General features: G+C 38.5%; 1 protein-coding gene across 1 annotated transcript; it reads right to left on the bottom strand.

The window, feature by feature from the left end:
* Positions 1-11,174: 11,174 nt before the first annotated feature.
* LOC144638445 (methyltransferase-like protein 27) lies at positions 11,175-16,463 on the bottom strand. Its single transcript, XM_078497643.1, has 4 exons — positions 16,194-16,463; positions 14,789-14,909; positions 13,111-13,489; positions 11,175-11,911 (listed from the first exon to the last, which is right to left on the bottom strand). Exons 2-4 carry the CDS (start codon positions 14,894-14,896, stop codon positions 11,715-11,717), a joined length of 684 nt encoding a protein of 227 aa, XP_078353769.1. The 5' UTR covers positions 14,897-14,909; positions 16,194-16,463; the 3' UTR covers positions 11,175-11,714.
* Between the last annotated feature and the right edge of the window lie 399 nt (positions 16,464-16,862).

Genomic DNA, 16,862 nt, shown 5'->3' with positions numbered 1-16,862 from the left:
TGTGTTTTGATTTCACCTGAGTATAAATATTTCCAGGGAAATATTTTCGCCCGATCAGAGTCTAAATTGTCTTTATTTTCTTCTTGTCTTGCAGTTTTCGTAAACGTAAAACGTTGCGACTCTACCATCCCGAGCGTCAGAGGTTTGTTATTCTACGTGAAAAATATAAATAAAGCCATCGCAAACCATTCGCCGATCGGCTCATGGTCGCTCATGTTCAGTGATATGTGCCTGATTTTTAAAACGATTGCTAGCTCAATACTAGCTTGACGGACTCTATTTTCAGAAGTGTAGCTGAAAATGGTAGGAATAGCTTCCTCCCTTAGTGGCGGTTTTTTTCCTTTTGTTCCAAGTAGCTCCGTCTGTAAGGAAGTACATGTACCAGTCAGTAATATTGGTAATATCAACTGCGTGACACAAGGATCAGAAAGGCGGTGATAACAATAAACAGTGTAATATCCCTACGAGATGGGAGGATTCCTTAAATTTAGCAACTATTCCTGAGACAAAATAAAATAAAACACTGGCTGATTGTGTGTGCTGTGGCTTTTTTCGTGAACAAATCGATAACAATTACATCGCCGCTTTATTTTACGGTCAGAAAATTCGCGCTGATTTCAGAAACAAATTTAGCATATCCACTTAAAAATAAATGTTATAAACTCGGAATATCGCACACTACCTTTCATGAGGATGCAAAATATAAATTACATGTAAACAATTTACGTACCTGGAAATCTTGCTCGTAGTCATTTTATAATTAGTGTAAAATGATCAGATCAGAGAAAACAGTTCCCGCGCTTCGGTCATTTACCGCATTTACCCTCTCGTTATGTCTTGGCGTGCCGCGTTTTCGATTTTTTTCACCCTCAGGAACTTGTGAAGGGTGACCCATCCCTTAGCTTTTTGTATGTGTTGCTACAGCCAGCATCCAGGCAGCGAACCATAATATTCTGGGCTTTATTAGATATTACTTTTGCACCGAAGATCTGGGTCATTGCAAAACCAGCTTTGACTAATGCTACGTCTAGCCTACGTCATTCAAGATGGCGGCCGTCGGTGTTCGAAAGCGGCGATTTTGAACGATTTCAAAGCCCCCTTGCTAAAATTCAAGGCGGCGCTTCACCAAACAACAACTATTTTTGAAGTCCTGAACGCATGGGCTTTCATTTAAGGTAAAATTTTTCTAGACCCTTGTTTCCCTTTTAATTTATCTTACGCTTTGTTAAAGCAAAGCAGTTGCATGTACATCTATAATCTTAAACTCAAAAAAACATTAATGTATCTGAGCTTGGTAAAACGATTTCGACATAAATATAATTTTAAGTTATTACATTTTGCGTTATTACATAATACGTTAGAAAATTTATTACATTTCGCGTTAAAAAGTTATTACATTTTACGTTAACAACTTTATTACATTTTGCGTCAATTTTATTACATTTTGCGTTATTATTACATTTTGCGACCATTGTTATTACATTTTGCGTTAGTATTACATTTTGCGGCGATTATTACATTTTGCGGCGTAACAATTGTAATTTAGGTTTTGAAAGGGCCTTCCAAAATCTTTCAAACAAACGCACCGAATAGCAGATTCATTTAAGTACTTATTTAAATGGAAAAAAGGGGCACCCTTTTTCTATCGAAGGTATATAAATGGGATACCTTTTCTGTAAAAAATGGTATATAATGGGAATGTGCTTGGACGTCGGGGCGGAAACTCCCCGTATAAAAATTTTTGAGTGCCCCCCCCCCCCCCCTCCTTTCTTTTCGGGGATTGGACACAACGCTTGTAACTGCATTGGGGACTAAATGAAGCTGTATCAGTTTGATGGAAAGGATATTATTTCCTACGACTGCGATCGCAAATAAAACTCTGTTTTACTGCTTTCAAAATCTTTAAACGCTGTTAAGAGTTCATTTAAACGATCTCCCAATTTCGATCTCTCCGTACATAGAATTTCGATTTTGCAAAAAAATCCGTCTTTTTATTTCAACAGCTAGAGGCGTAGCTAGCCTATAAGCCCGTAGGCCCGGGCCTACATTTTTTTAAAGCCCGCTCGTATTTTTAAAATGTACAATAAAAAGCAATCCAGGCTGAAGCACTTTCAAGATGAAATAGATAGCAATGTGCAAAATTAAATATCGCAAATAACCTTTCGTGATTGGTCAAATCTTAAGCACGTAAAATCTCGGGAGACTAGAGTGATAGGAATGTGTCGTTAGAGACAAGTGCGTTTATATATTTAGCAAAGAGTGAAAATTGGCGCATTCTCTTTAATAAAATGTCAAAATGTTGGTGCTGTGAAATTGCACTTTTGAGGGTCTTTATCAGTAGGATTCTCACTTTATCAGGATTTCTACTTTATCAGTAGAAATCTGCTTCAATCTTCTTAGTGTTTCACTAATTGGGAAAATTTAGAAGAAAAAAAAAACACTGAGAAGATTGAAGCAGATTTCTGAAGGTTCTCTATGCGTATTTTGATTTCGGGTTAAGGTGGACTTTTTTCAAAACGTGAACGCTGACCATGTCCCTTTAAAAGTTTTCTCTTAGCATGGAAACGAGGCTAAGGCTTAACTGTTGAAAAAGAACCTGGTAAAAATAACAAAAAAATTCCACAAGCTTTATAATATCTTAAATCGTATTCTAGAGACTCAATATAAGTTTATTTGCTTCTTTTAAAAGTCACATGATCTGTCACGTGATCATTAAAGGTAAGCATTTTTTTACGAATACTGAGGAAGACTTTGACTGTTTGGTGTTATTTTTTCTTGGGATAACATTAAACTTTTGCATCCGTTTATCTTAAATTTGTAAATTATCTTTCACAATAGACATATTCCTGATAATGTAGGAAAGATGAAATTAATCACATCTTATATATTGAAACTTTTTGCCTTTACAATATTGGTCTAGAAAAAACTGGTCGAACTTCACAGTTGGGCAGTCTACCACGTCTTCGCACCTAATTCAATTAGCCAAGCAAAGTCATCTAGAACAGATCAGTTTCTATTTCGGTTGCATGAGCACAGGTTTAAGGGGCCTCCACACTGCAGCCTCTCCCGTTTAAGTACAGAATTGCTGGTTTTCACTGTCACGCAAGTAACCATACTGTCACGCGCTGCAAAAAAATAAATCCAAAGCTATTGAGTCAAAAAAATCAAAAATATTACAGGTTGTGGAAAATTACTAGATATTCTTCGTGTCGAAGTCTCAGGTCTGTACGGTATTCCGTACTCGAGTTATTGGTTAAAATGTTCCACACAAATTTGGAGAGCTACGAAAGCCGAGGAGGGACATCAGATTTCAGACTTCAAACTTCAGACTTCAGACTTCAGACTTCAGACTTCAGACTTCAGACTTCAGACTTCAGACTTCAGACTTCAGACTTAACCTTAGACTTCAGACTTTCAGAGACTTTCGCCTTCGCTTGATTTCCGCTGACCTCCGAGTTGTTGAGTTGTTAGATCAGGCAGATCCACTATTTAAAGTCAGATTCACTATCTAAAAAGTCAGATCCGGTTGTTAGTAGTCGGCGTAACGGCGGAACGGTAGAACGAGAATCGGCGTAACGAGAGTTTTTTAAATAACTTAATTAATTTATTGCTATGATCAAAATTAAATTAATTAATTCTCACTTACCTGGAACCATTTTTCCCCTTATTTTTACACACAATAGGCCGCAATATCGTTTATGACTTAAGCTTATACATGATCTCCGGACTGTCACACAAGACAAAGGGTTATAAGAGTTATGCAAATAGAGAAAAAGAAATTCCTGGTTTAAATGGATCTTTTGGACAATTTGGCACTTTCTTGCTAAAACTGGACTTAACTTTTATTAGCTACCACAAGGAAAGCAACGGTTCTTGTCCGATCGCCGAAGTTATTAATAAGACCTGTTGGGCGGGATTAGTACTTGGATGGGTGACCAACTGAAAATACCCCTTGTTGTGGGCTTTTCATTTTCTTTCTTTCTTATTCTTACGAAATCAGTAACTTTTCAGGCCCTTCTATTTTTTTCCAACGGCTTCATTGACTTGCTTCGGCTTTGTACGTTTCATTGTCTCGATCGGGGCGAGAAAGTCCAAAGGGCAGTCGCGCTACTGAGCTTCTCCCTGAAATCCTCACTCGAAATAAAATCGAAATCCTGGCTCTAGATCGATCTAGAAGGATTAAGAAGATATGCATGCCCTTTTTTTTTGTGAAATATATTTACTGTTTGTTTGTTTGTTTGTTTGTTTGTCTGTCCAGTTTTACGTAATTAAGTCCAGAGGTCATGTATAAGCCGTAAACGATATTGCGGCCTATTGTGTGTGAATAAAGAAAAAAAAATGGTTCCAGGTACCGCTGTCTGCAGGTCTCCAAGGTGGGAATTTATTGATTTAATTTTGTTCATAGCAATAAATTAATTAAGTTGTTAAAAAAAAAAAAAAAAAACAGAAAAAACATCTCGTTACGCCGATTCTCGTTCTGCCGTTACGCCGACTTTTTAGATAGCGGATCTGACTTTAAATAGTGGATCAGCTGCCTGATCTAACAACTCAACAACTCGGAGGTCAGTGGAAATCAAGCGAAGTCTGAAGTCTGAAGTCTGAAGTCTGAAGTCTGAAGTCTGAAGTCTGAAGTCGGAAGTCTGAAGTCTGAAGTCTGAAGTCTGAAGTCTGAAGCCTGAAGTCTGAAGTCTGAAAGCTGAAGTCTGAAGTCTGAAGTCTGAAGTCTAAAGTCCGAAGTATGAAGTCTGAAGTCCGAAGTCTGAAGTCTGAAGTCTGAAGTAAAAAGTCCGAAGTCTGAAATCTGATGTCCCTCCTCGGCTTTCGTAGGAGAGCACAGTATGGAAACGCCATGTTTGATTCCGTGTGACGGGGCACCAAGATGGCCGCCGGAAATCAATGAAAACATCTGGCATTCACTTCTGCTATAAAAAGCGGTCAGTTCACCTTCATGAACACGTAAACATAAACATAAACACTTCTCTTAAAACCTCAACTGTTCAGATTGTTTAAAAAAACGAGATAAGGCTTTTTTTAAGCATACGTGACAGCCTTCAGGCGGCCATCTTGATGTCGTGTGGCGCAAAACTCCGAAATTCAAAATGTTTTATCTTTAAGACGGCGGATGCTATCGAGCTGAAAACCTTCAATAAGATATATATTAAGGACGTCTTACAGCCAGTGAAGGATAAAAAGTCAGGGTCTCGCGATTCTGGATTTAGAATTTTAATGACGTAGCAGCATAAATTTGGCGTTCAAAGCCGTTAACCTTTTAATAAGAGTTTCCACGCCCTACCTAGCCTGGTAAAGGTTTTGCGGCTTTTTTTTCACTTATTTGCTAGTTTTAAAATTAGTGCCTTTCCTTTTTAGGCAAAGGTAAATACAGTTTATACGCGCATTCCAACGACAGCCTTGCAGGCGCCCCGACGAAAAGCGTTAACAACTCTGTTGTTGCCATAAGATTTCTGTGGTTTCTGATTCCACGTTTAACGAAAAACCTTTAGCGTCTTAAAATTATAAAGGAGCTATGGTCTTATTAGCCTATGTGAAATGCATGTGGGACATGGCAGAAATTAGCGACCATCTGCCTCATCTTGCTTACATTATATTATAAACACTTCTATCTTCACTGGCTCTTTGTCGTCTAGCTTCTGGCTGCAATTTTTCGGCTTCCGTTAACGGCAATAAAACGGCTGAGACTTGCTTTATTGTTGTTTTTTGTTAGGAAACTCCGAATACTTCTGATGCTGCGCAGCTGATGCCGTTTTCTTCTTCTTGCAAAACACTCTCTGACTCCCCGTGCTGACAATTTATTGATATTTGTCAAATTACATATTTTCTTGAACTGTTCACCTTCCCTCAGCATTCAAAACTGCATTAGCAACATTAGAGACATTAAAGAGAGCTTATCCAACAGTCACTTTGGAACCGAGCAAACATCGTCAAATACTGACGTAGAGCTTTGGCGAATTTGTTCAGCTGCCAGTTGCACATTTGTAATTTTTTCTGTGGCGAAGTTGCCAAAGCTGCCAGTCGAGAGCTTGCGAAAGAAATGAAAAGGGGTAGACAAAGCATAAGGGCAATAGTCCCAGAGGATGCGGAAGCTATTTCCTCGTCTGGAGATTCTATCTTTGTGTCATGAGACCATTACAATAACTCATCCTTTAAAGAGACCTACTACAACTACTACTACAGCATTGCTTCTCCAAGACTTTTTTTCAAGCTGTTATGACCTCTGTCATGATGTGACTTTGAACCCGCTCCAATTAGTCATCGACCGCATCTCCATGTTTTACACTCTTGTACAACACAGAAATGACCCAAAACTCAGATGGAATAATGAGCCGTTGGCAAGAGATTTGACTGAAAAGTTCTAAACATTTTATGGCGTCATTTCTATGGTTTATAAGAGTGTATACCATGGAAAAGGGTGGTTGATTTGGTTTAGAAATCTTATTGAAATTTATCCCCAAACTAGATGGACAGCTCCTCTATTGCTTTTATAAAATATTTTTTCAAAAATGATTCGGTAAATGAAGGGGATTTGATTTATTTACTTCTTGATTGAAATAGATTTTCTCAAAACACGCATTTGACAACCATGAACCAATCAAAATTCGTGTTATAAGAGTTCAACTAAAATTTGTGGCAAGTAGCGCCGTGTCGACGAAAGCGATTCCACGTAAATCTTGCAGAAAAATACGGAAAGTTGGGAAAAAACTAAAAGAAATGCTAAAAAATACGGCTCTGTAAAGAAAAAACTTCAAGATGAGGAGTTTATTTAAGCTGGAAATGAATGTCACTGTGCTTAATTGCTCTTGAAAGTGAAGTGAACTTGCCTGAACGATAACACGGTTAAAAAGTCTCATCATGCCTTGTGAAGTTTTGCAGGATAATTAGGAATCATAGCACAAGCAGCGGATCTAGCGAGGTCGGTAGCAATGGTATGCATTTATTGTACGGTAAATTGTCGTTTCCTCCGTCTTTGTAATGTGCTTCAAGCGTAGACTAAACCTTAAATTGACATCAAATTCTGCTTTGGTTTTTTGACAAATATTTCCATTCTTTCCTCTTCCCCAAGCCCATTTTGAATGAAAGAAGTTCATGACTATTATTGCCAATGTAACAGTAGAATTTTTACGCTGAGAAAGTCTCAGAGAAAATACATTTTAAGCAGATTTGCCTGCTAAAGACGGCAACCGATCGGTCGTGCAAAGTTTGATATTTAAGATTAATTTGTAGCATATACTTTCGTTTGCTTTGACCTATAATTTTTTCTAATAAAGAATGTCTTATAGGGAATTTTATTGTAGTACTTAAATGCAAAAATGCATTTGAAAACTGTTTACTGCGTATTTTGTTGCATATTTTGTCGTTCGCTTGAGCTCCCTCCACGAGCTCGTCTTCCTCACGATCATCGAAGCAGGCAAAGCGCTGTGGTTCTTCTTTCTTTTCTTTTTTTTTTTCCTCGAGCTAATGTAGGAAGAGAAAGCCGGAATACATATCAAAATTTGGTAAAGTCTTTTTGGCAACACAGAAAGCGTGACGTCACAACCGTGTTTACATACTCTCATCTAAACTCACCTATCGACCAATGAGAGCGCGCGTACTATCTTAATTATTTTATAAAAATCAGTGCTGAAAAGTTTGACAAAACCTTCGCTGATTGCGTCAGCTACGAGTTTTATGCGTCTGTACTCTTATTGACAATGAAAATTAGCCAATCAGCGCACGAGAATTCGCTCAGTTATTGTAAAAAATGATTTCGCGCGGAAAGTACACTCGACGATTCATCTCGCAACGGATACCGCCCGCTGTGAGCGGGCCGGATTGGAGAATACCGCCTGCTCCCGAAACCAATCAGATCGCAGGATTTGTAGAATACCGCCCGCTCACGAACAAAGAAAAAAATATTTTTCATCCGATTTTACGCTGAAAATATTCTTATGAACATGCTTAGATAATACCGTTTGACATTTCTGTTTAAGCATGTATCGGAGTATCAATTACAAGTGTTTGGTGTCCAGATCTGTATCGTGTTATATTGTGCACATATCATGTACCATTGCTTTTCGTTGCAGCCAGCAAGATCAAGATGTCGCGTCAGTCATCACTTGGCAGTTTTTGCTTTTTTAAACAAAGCATTCCTCACAGAGATCCAGTGACGGAAATGGATATACCTGATTTTAATTCAACTAAAAACATATTTGTATTTACAAATTTTCAACTCAAAACTATATTCTTTTCAAAATCTCAACCTCAGGTTTATTCTTAAAATACCGTAAATGATCTAATAAACGCCAACTCTCAAATAAAGGCCTTGTATCTAATAAACGCCCCCCCTGAAGTGTAAAGTTTGTATTAGACGCCCCTCTCTTATAAACGTCCTGTGTCTAATACAGGAAAATCACGCAATATAGTTAGTTTCTTGCTTGACTCGGACATCGAAAAGGCCAACAACGCCAACATGGTTGACCCCAATGACGATTAAAACGTCGATATCGAACTATGGACGACATCTCTAGACTTTGCATTAGCACAGATTAGATTAGTCTCCTACTCACAAATACTGTTTTGTATCTTAAGGTGGATTTCCACTGACGCGTAAATATTTACGTACGTAAAACGTGCGTAATAAAAGATACGTAGGCAAATTTCCACTGTCGCGTAAAAAGTAATAAAAAGCGTTTCCTTTTTACGCGCGTTGAACGTGCGTAAATGCCCGCCATACTGAATTATCAAGTTGATGAATAGAGTGCGTGATTGTCGGCCATATTGGAGGAGTGAAACAATAAATTGTTTTTCCTTTGGGAAAAAATCATTTACATTTTTATGCAAATATCTTGTTGTTTGACTCTTCCAACATGGCTGCCATGAAAACACTTTGTACCACACGCTAGAAAAAGAAATGCGTGAATATGACCAAGAGGCATTTTATAAATACTTCCGAAAGACACCATCAAGTAAAAGAAGATTTGAGGCGACCTTCCCGGATTCCTGGTTCAAAGCCTACGTGACCTGACGCCAGGCGTTTTCTTTCACTACTGCGTTCGTGTAATTTGGTTCTGTAGCCTTTCTCGATGAGAAGTGTTTCTACATCTGAATGTTTTCCCAAGTAAATCGATGGGCGATTTAAAACAAAATGGTTTTCCACATGGTAAGTGGTGTCATGTGACGAAATCCAAAAGTATGATTGGGTAAATCGTTGCGTAACCGCAGACAGCCGCGAAAAAAGTTGAACTCGGTTCAACTTTTTTCAAAACCCCCAAAATCGCTACGTGCGTAAACGTGCGCGTCACGTGCGTAAATACCTGGAAAAAAAACGTGGCATTGGAAATTGGACAACGTAAATTCGACGCACGTAATCGCGCGTAAAATTTCATTTAACGTACGTTTATAATTTTTACGCGCGTTAACGTACGTAAACAAAAACGCGACAGTGGAAATCCACCTTTACTCCGAGAGCGAACTATGCATCCTATTTGATTTGTTGACGTTGTTCGCCTCTCTCTAACAAACGCCTCGTATCTATTTAACGCCTCCCCTAGGGCCCCTAAAATTTATTAGACGCCCCGGGCGTTTATTAGATCATTTACGGTATTCTTAAAAATTCGCAAATTTCAGCCTCGATGGATGAAGAGCTAAGCAAAGGCTCATTACAGCTGGAAATTTCACACGATTCTTTGATTTTGTTATTATTGTAAAAGAAGCCGGACATGCACATCGGTTAAGTGAACAGAATATGGAATTCAATGCTGTTTTTACATACATTCAGCTGAAATCTGAATGGATTTGCGCCAAGAGCATGTAGTAAATTAGTTATTGCTTTGATACCTTGAATTCGTAACAATGTCGCCCAAACTGCAGCGTGTTGTATATCTGTTGCGAATGAAATACCACAAATTCAGATTTCAGCTGAATGTATTAGTAAAAGCAGCATTGAATTCCAAATTCTGTTCACTTTACCGATGTCCGGCTTCTTTTATAAGAATGCGGTAATTTTTTTTCCTTTTTTTTCCAGTAACCAAATCAAAGAATCGTCTGAAAATTACAACTGTAATGAGCTTTTGCTTACCTCTTCATCCATTTAATATGCTTTAAATAGTGGATATAATCTGCCTCATCTAACAACACAACGACTAAGAAGTCAGCGGAAATCAAGCGAAGGCGAAAGTCTCTAAATTCTTAAGTCTGAAGTCCCTCCACGGCTTTCGTAGCGCATGCGTTTAGTTCGAAGAACTTTGTTCTAGAAAGAGCAGTACCACAAAGAGATCAGAGCATTTTTTGAAACACATATGAAACTAAGGAAAATGTAGTCGCATTTTACCTAGGACGCATGGCTGGTGTTCCCTACCCCTTTCACAGGACTAATTAATTAATTAATATTAATAAACAAATTTGCTATAAAAAGTTTACACCATAGCGGGCTATAGCGTTATAGCATTAGCGGACGAAATCCACAACAAACCATCACAATAGTGCATTCTGCACTAATAAATGGCAGGGGGGGGGGGGGGGGGGAGTGATTCAAATCGAAAGTGAAATAAGTGAGGCGGAAAAGGTGGGGGCACGAGAGGGTAAATAAAACAGAAAATGTAAAAAACCAATTGATTTGATCGTGCTGCAAAAAAGGTTGGGCGAGTAATGTCATCGTAAAAAAAGTCAGCAGTCTCAATAGACTCTTGCTTTGGTCTGTTAATAAACCTTTCCTGCATTCTTTCTAATGGCTACGAACAATGTTTTCAAGTTGAGGTTGTGGTGGATAAAAATACAATAAACATGAAAATTATCCACCCGAGCTCCGACCATCGACTTAAAACCATTGTTTGCGGGCATCCTAGTCCAGTCCCTGTACTCTCCCTTCTGCGCGCCCTTCATAGGGAGAGAGTTCAGGGACTGGACTACAGGCATCCAAGCGTAATGCGGAAAAGGTCTACGTTCTATCAAAACCGGGTCAAGGGATTGGGATTTCATTTGGTCCAGCACCTGCTTTGAAAAACTCACTGCACGTGCGTAACTAGTGCCTGTCCCAAACCGCCATTAGAAAAATCCCCAAATCTCCGAAAAAGGAAGGTTCCGATGTTTTTTTTTTACGAATCAGAGATAGCATTTCCTCCTTTATATGCTGGGTATACAATTATTCTAAACACGAAAAAAGGAAACGCTACTGAAGAAAGTCTATGAAAAAGTGTGTTTATTACGTCCTAATATAATATAGTATAATATTATCATCATAGGGAAAATAAAAAAAGTTAAAATAGATTTGGGTACCGACGTCTGCTGAACTTTAAAAAAAAAAAAGAAAAGAAAACCTCTTGTGACGCCAATTCTCGCTATGCCATTACGCTGTTTCCCGTCACGCGTCTAACCGCAACAACCAGTTGCATTCCTCGACCTCGTGCAATCAAGAGGAAAAATCTTTAATTTTTCCTGTCTATAATCCTTAAAAATAATGCGCAATTCCAATCCTACGAAAACGAAAGAGTTTCATTAATTATTTTTAATTTTAATTTCCGATTTCTAGTTTCCCCATTTCAATTTCTCATTCCCCGGAATCACTTCATTCCCCATTCCCCGTTACTCCGCTTAGAAATAAACGATTTACGTGAAAAACAACAACAAAAACAAAAACAATCAGTTAACCAATGACCACGTTACAACTGACAACTGCAATAAAACATTGTGACTACAATTAAGATATGAATGAAAAATGTTGTTTAGTTTTTGAGCACTTTGTAAGTGATCAAGTAACAGTCTCTGTAGCGTTCCTCAGAAGGATCAGTGTACAGCTCACGCCGTTCTCTGTTCACAAGGCTCCATTTCCCTGATTTCTCTAGCTCCTCAAACTTAGTGCTGTAACCAAGCTCTGCTGGGTCGAAGGAGTCCGCACGAATGGAGAAGATAAACAGGCCACCTGCAAACGAAAAATATTGCTTAATTAAGGTGGTCCCCTAGTTATTCCAGGCGCACTCGTCCATGACAAACTTTGCGTCATAACTTTTTCGGCTTTGTCGCGATAGCTATGAAATTTTGGGAAAACTTTTGCCTATCATTTAGTAATGATATGATTTAATTTGATTTCACTGGTGAAAAATATTTTTAATGTTGCTGGCGTTTAACTGTACCCCACTTTTTGGACAAAACCGCGTCCAGTAAAAAAAAATGCCGATATATTTTTGCTAAATTTTTGGAATCAGCTTATATTAACTTAATACACACCATAGTCAAGTTTCAGGAAAATCGTTGGAGCAGAAGTCCGGAAATGCTAAGGTCATGTTAATTCAACTATTACATTCTATTGAAAGTACGTACTTCTCGACAAGTTCCCTCATCACACAATCAACATCCAAAACAATTTGCATTTCTGTAAAAGACCCTTATCTTTCAGGTCCTTCTCTCTAATAAGCCCCTTCTCCCTCCCCTTGCACCTTGGCGGCTCATTTTTTTTTTAAAAAAGCCCCCCCCCCCGCCACTTCCCTAGACAAAAAAAAAAGACATGCAATTATGCTCTTAAAGCTATTCATCCACTTCCACATTCTGGTATATTTACTCTACTGACATGAAGGTAAAAAAGGCCTCTTCTCTAAGAAGCATTCCCCTCTCTTAAAAGGTCTTGAAAGGAAATAAGCCGGGGGGGGGGGTACTAGACATAATTTTGGGTAGGGAGGGGCGGCTCAGCCTCCTAAACCCTGACCCTGTTTAAGACACAAACCAAACCTCAGATATTCCTACCCTGTTTAAGACAGAATGCCAATTTTTGATACCCCGTCTAAGACATAAACAAGTAGCTCACTGGTGTGATCGTGAATTAAGCTAAGTATTAATGCGAAAATCAACGTAAGTCAGTAACACGAAAGAATTTGTGAACATTTGGCTTGTTACACCTCTACAGGCATATAAGCCTATATATCCTGTTTGACATTGGTCCATGCAAAGATACCCCATTTAAGACAAAATGGGTGAAGTATACATGTACACCCCCCAGGGAAACAAGCCCCCTCCTCCCTGGGGTTGAATAGAGTGTTTATGGTACAGCCTTTCAAGGGAAACTTGCAGATAACCATTAGACTTAGTAAAACACTTGTCCCAGACAGCAAGATAAAGCATGCTCACCTGGTCTTACATGACGAATGCACTCATCCAGTGCTACAGGCTTTGCTTGCCCATAAACAATGGTGCCTGCACACAACGTGACATCATACTCGGCAGTCTGTATTTGCTCTATGCGAACATCACTCAAAGGTGCACAAATGAGCCGCTTGTAAACCTTCTTCCTTTCTGCTACAGCTAACATTTTCTGTGAAATGTCCAAGCCATCAATGTTTGTATAGCCTTGTTTGACCAACATCTCTCCTATAATTCCAGTGCCAGCACCCGCGTCAAGGATTTTGATGTTCTTGTTTGCATCTGGGAACACATCTTTAGACTGCATGGCTTTGGTGAAAGCCTCTACACATAGGACATGACCTTTGTAACCATGTTTGACTGTATCCTACAAAAAAATAACAGGCATTGGTAATAAATTGGCTTGTTTCAGCTGAAGGTATTTAAATCTGATAAAACATGTGATCGAATCTGTCTTAAATATGGTTTATCGCAAAAAATTAAATCACATTTTCAGTTATAGTGTAATTAAACTACCGGTAGAAATGGTGTACACACTATTTTTAATGCAAACAAATTTCAATGATCTGCATACCGTATTTATTCGAATAAACGCCGCGACGTTTATTAAATTTTTCGCGATTCCAGTGCGGCATTTATTCGAGGGCAGCATTTATTTAAAATTCGATTTATTTTTTGCTAACAACAGCATCATAACTGAACATCTAAACTTTGAAAACAGGAACATGTTGTAGTACTTGTCTCAAAAGTCATTTTCAATATCTTGAAACATTGTTTCCATCAAGGAAAAGAATTGTTTTAGGCTTGCTCAAACGTGATAGTTACTGCATAAATTTGCTTTTTGAGTCTCTAATACGAATAAACACCGCATCATGATGCGGCGTTTATTCGAGGGGGGCGTTTATTAATATTTCTGCTCTAAAATGCGGCGTTTATTCGAGGGCGGCGTTTAATCTAATAAATACGGTATCTGTTCAAATCTGATTTGAACTGACCATCTCTGAAAAGGACCGGAAAAGTTAAGTAGGATTTATTTATTTTTTTTTTAGACACTGTAGTTCATCCAGCAACATTTAACAAGGTCAACAACAAAAGTAACAGGGAAAACAATTTTTACTTTGCCAAGTCCAGTTAAATACAAATTGTTAATTGTGTTCATCCCCAGCAGTTGTACCCCTGTGAAACTATTATTTTTAATAGAAATTGTAATGTCTGCACGTATAAGAGCCATGCAGATTTCTTAAAGGAGCTAGTCAAGGACAACGCAACTAAAAAAAAGGCAATTTTTTTCAAGTGTGTCGTTCGTAATTCATCTTAATCTTTTCCAGTCAAAACCATCCTTGTTTATTTTTGGGTATTTAAATTGCACTTCTGGTGTTTTTCCATGTTAGAAAACTGTTATTGTGAGGTTTCCTACAACTAAGAAGTTAAACTGAAAATAATTGAAATGGTTAGAACAGTGGTCAGAGACTACTCAACACCAGTTCCTGAAAAGTTACCGGTAAATGTATTATTGCCAGTTCTTGTGGATTACAGGACACAGTTTAGCATATGCACTAGTTTAAAACTTAAGGTAGGCTCCCCTAACAGTGCCTCTTTAATAATGCACATGTGTGATTGTTTCTAGATGATCTTCAATACTGATGTAGCAGATTAGTCAGCTCACCTCTTCGTAAGTCGAAGCCCAAGCATCGTATGTGATCTTTGTATCCTCCTCACTAGAAGATGGAGTAAGCTCTGTTATTGCTTTCAAATGTTCTACAACAGCCGCCATGAGTGAAGCAAATCTATGAAGAGATTTGAAATCAATTGTTACATTTACCAATAAAATACTACAAATCTTATCTTACACCCAGGGGGCATAGTTGAGCCCAGGGGGAATAGTAGAGGGGGAGGTGAATGTTTGAGAGTGGGGGAGGAGGGTGGTAATAGAGAGGGTCCCATAAATATCAGTAAAATACCAGTACCGTAATGATTCGATTTAGCAACCTCCTTCCAATAAGCGCCCCGTTCCAAATAAGAGCTCCCCTTCGAATGTGTTTTTGTAAATAAGCGCCCCTATTCCAATAAGCGCCCCCATTCTAATTAGCGCCCCCATTCTTATAAGCACCCCTATTGTGGATAACTGGCCCTACTGAAGTCATTGACGTCAACTAGATAAACTCCTGACCGTTCACCGTACAGTTCATGTATATATTTACTGCTAAAATGAACAATTATTTTAAAAGTAACTGAACTTTTAACAATTTCTAACTGTTACAGTTTCTGTTATTGTTAGATACATTTGGTTGTTTCTCAAAAAATGAAATAAGCGCCCTGTCCCGAATTAGCGCCCTGTCTCGAATAAGCGCCCTCCCTCGAGGTGCCAAAAGTAAATAAGCGCCCTGGGCGCTATATCGAATCATTACGGTAGGTTGTCAACTCCTCTTTTGTATCATACTTTGATCAAAGAAGTGTTATAATCATTATTATTGCAATTCTAGTTGAGTACAGGTGAGCAGTACAAAGCTTGCAAGTACTGAGTGCACAGTTGTGACCACATTGGCACAGTAAAAATGCAGTTTGTCATTTGTTTTGGTTGTGGAGGTGGGATGAGAAGGGGCTTAATTAATTTCTTGCTTCAAAAAAGGAGGAGGGTAACTTACTTTATACTAATGTATAAAAGGAAGTCAATTGTTTGTGTATGAAGTACTTAATGAATGTTAACGGCCAAAGGTAACTAAGAGATTTTGGGGGAAACGACAATTAATATTTTTGAGAAATAAAATCAGTTTTATTGATGTAGTCTATAATGAATCAGAAACTGAAACAATTTTGGTTACCAGACCATGGAAAAGCGAAGTTACAAGAGCCATGGGCTAGATGGCGTATTCTGCAGAGGTCTTGTGTTACTCTTCGCCACAGCAATGACTATACTAGGCTCAGCAATAATTACTTTAGCCAACGCTCAGCCATTGGCGAGCATCAGATGATTTTCAAAACTGATTATACCACGAACGACCGGGGACCGATACAGGGAGGTTCGTATTTGAACTAAATAACGCCAAATCGATTGAGAGTTGTCCACTTACCTCAGATCTCCACCAAAACAATCAAGTTAAAGCGTTTGTGTTAACTCGTCTTGGTCTAAAGCCAAAGTAAATGTGCAAGGTTTTGCAATGGGCACTCGCTAGCAGATCCCTTGCTGACAGCCTGGGTATTACTCAAGGTTTAGTCATGTGACATCACGTGTTTGAAAGGGCATTACTACGTAAACAGCGAAACGAAACGCCAAAACGAAACACTGAAACAGCGAGAAACTAAACAAAAGATCGAAATCCAACAGGCGTTTTTTCTTTCTTTCCTGAATAAAGCACCGGCCGGAAGTGAATCGTACTTATTAACCGGAAGTGGAGTGAAGTGCCAGGTCGTCCTCCAACGGATATTAAAATAAACATGTTTGTATAAACGTATTGGACAGAGAAGGCACCAGATTTCATGAGAGATATGAACTTCGACGTGATCTGCTTTGAGTTGTTGTTGTTATTGTGTGTGTGTGTGTGTTTTTTTTGCCTGTTTATAGAGTCCTCGGTTTCGATCCCGACTAAAAATCGTTCAGAAATTTATTCGTGTGCGGTGTGGCCGTACCCAAGACTTATTTTATTTTATTTTTTTATTGCTATAATACACATAGTACAATTACATTCAGTTGTTAATAAAGAATATTATAAATTACAATAATCCATATTACGCTAATTACA

This window comes from Oculina patagonica, chromosome 14 (assembly GCF_052425735.1).
Source record: "Oculina patagonica isolate OP01 chromosome 14, crgOcupat, whole genome shotgun sequence".
Classification (NCBI taxonomy): Eukaryota; Metazoa; Cnidaria; class Anthozoa; order Scleractinia; family Oculinidae; genus Oculina; species Oculina patagonica.
The sequence above is the reverse complement of the archived record's forward strand: the minus strand, read 5'-3'. Positions and strand labels throughout refer to the sequence as shown.

Bases quoted from the DNA above. Each gene is read 5' to 3' on its own strand.
- LOC144638445 (XM_078497643.1), bottom strand. From the start codon at position 14,896: ATGGCGGCTGTTGTAGAACATTTGAAAGCAATAACAGAGCTTACTCCA. The intron at 13,490-14,788 runs GTGAGCTGACTA...ATTTTTTTGTAG, and splicing joins GGGCTTCGACTTACGAAGAG to GATACAGTCAAACATGGTTA. The intron at 11,912-13,110 runs GTGAGCATGCTT...TTTCGTTTGCAG, and splicing joins CATTCGTCATGTAAGACCAG to GTGGCCTGTTTATCTTCTCC.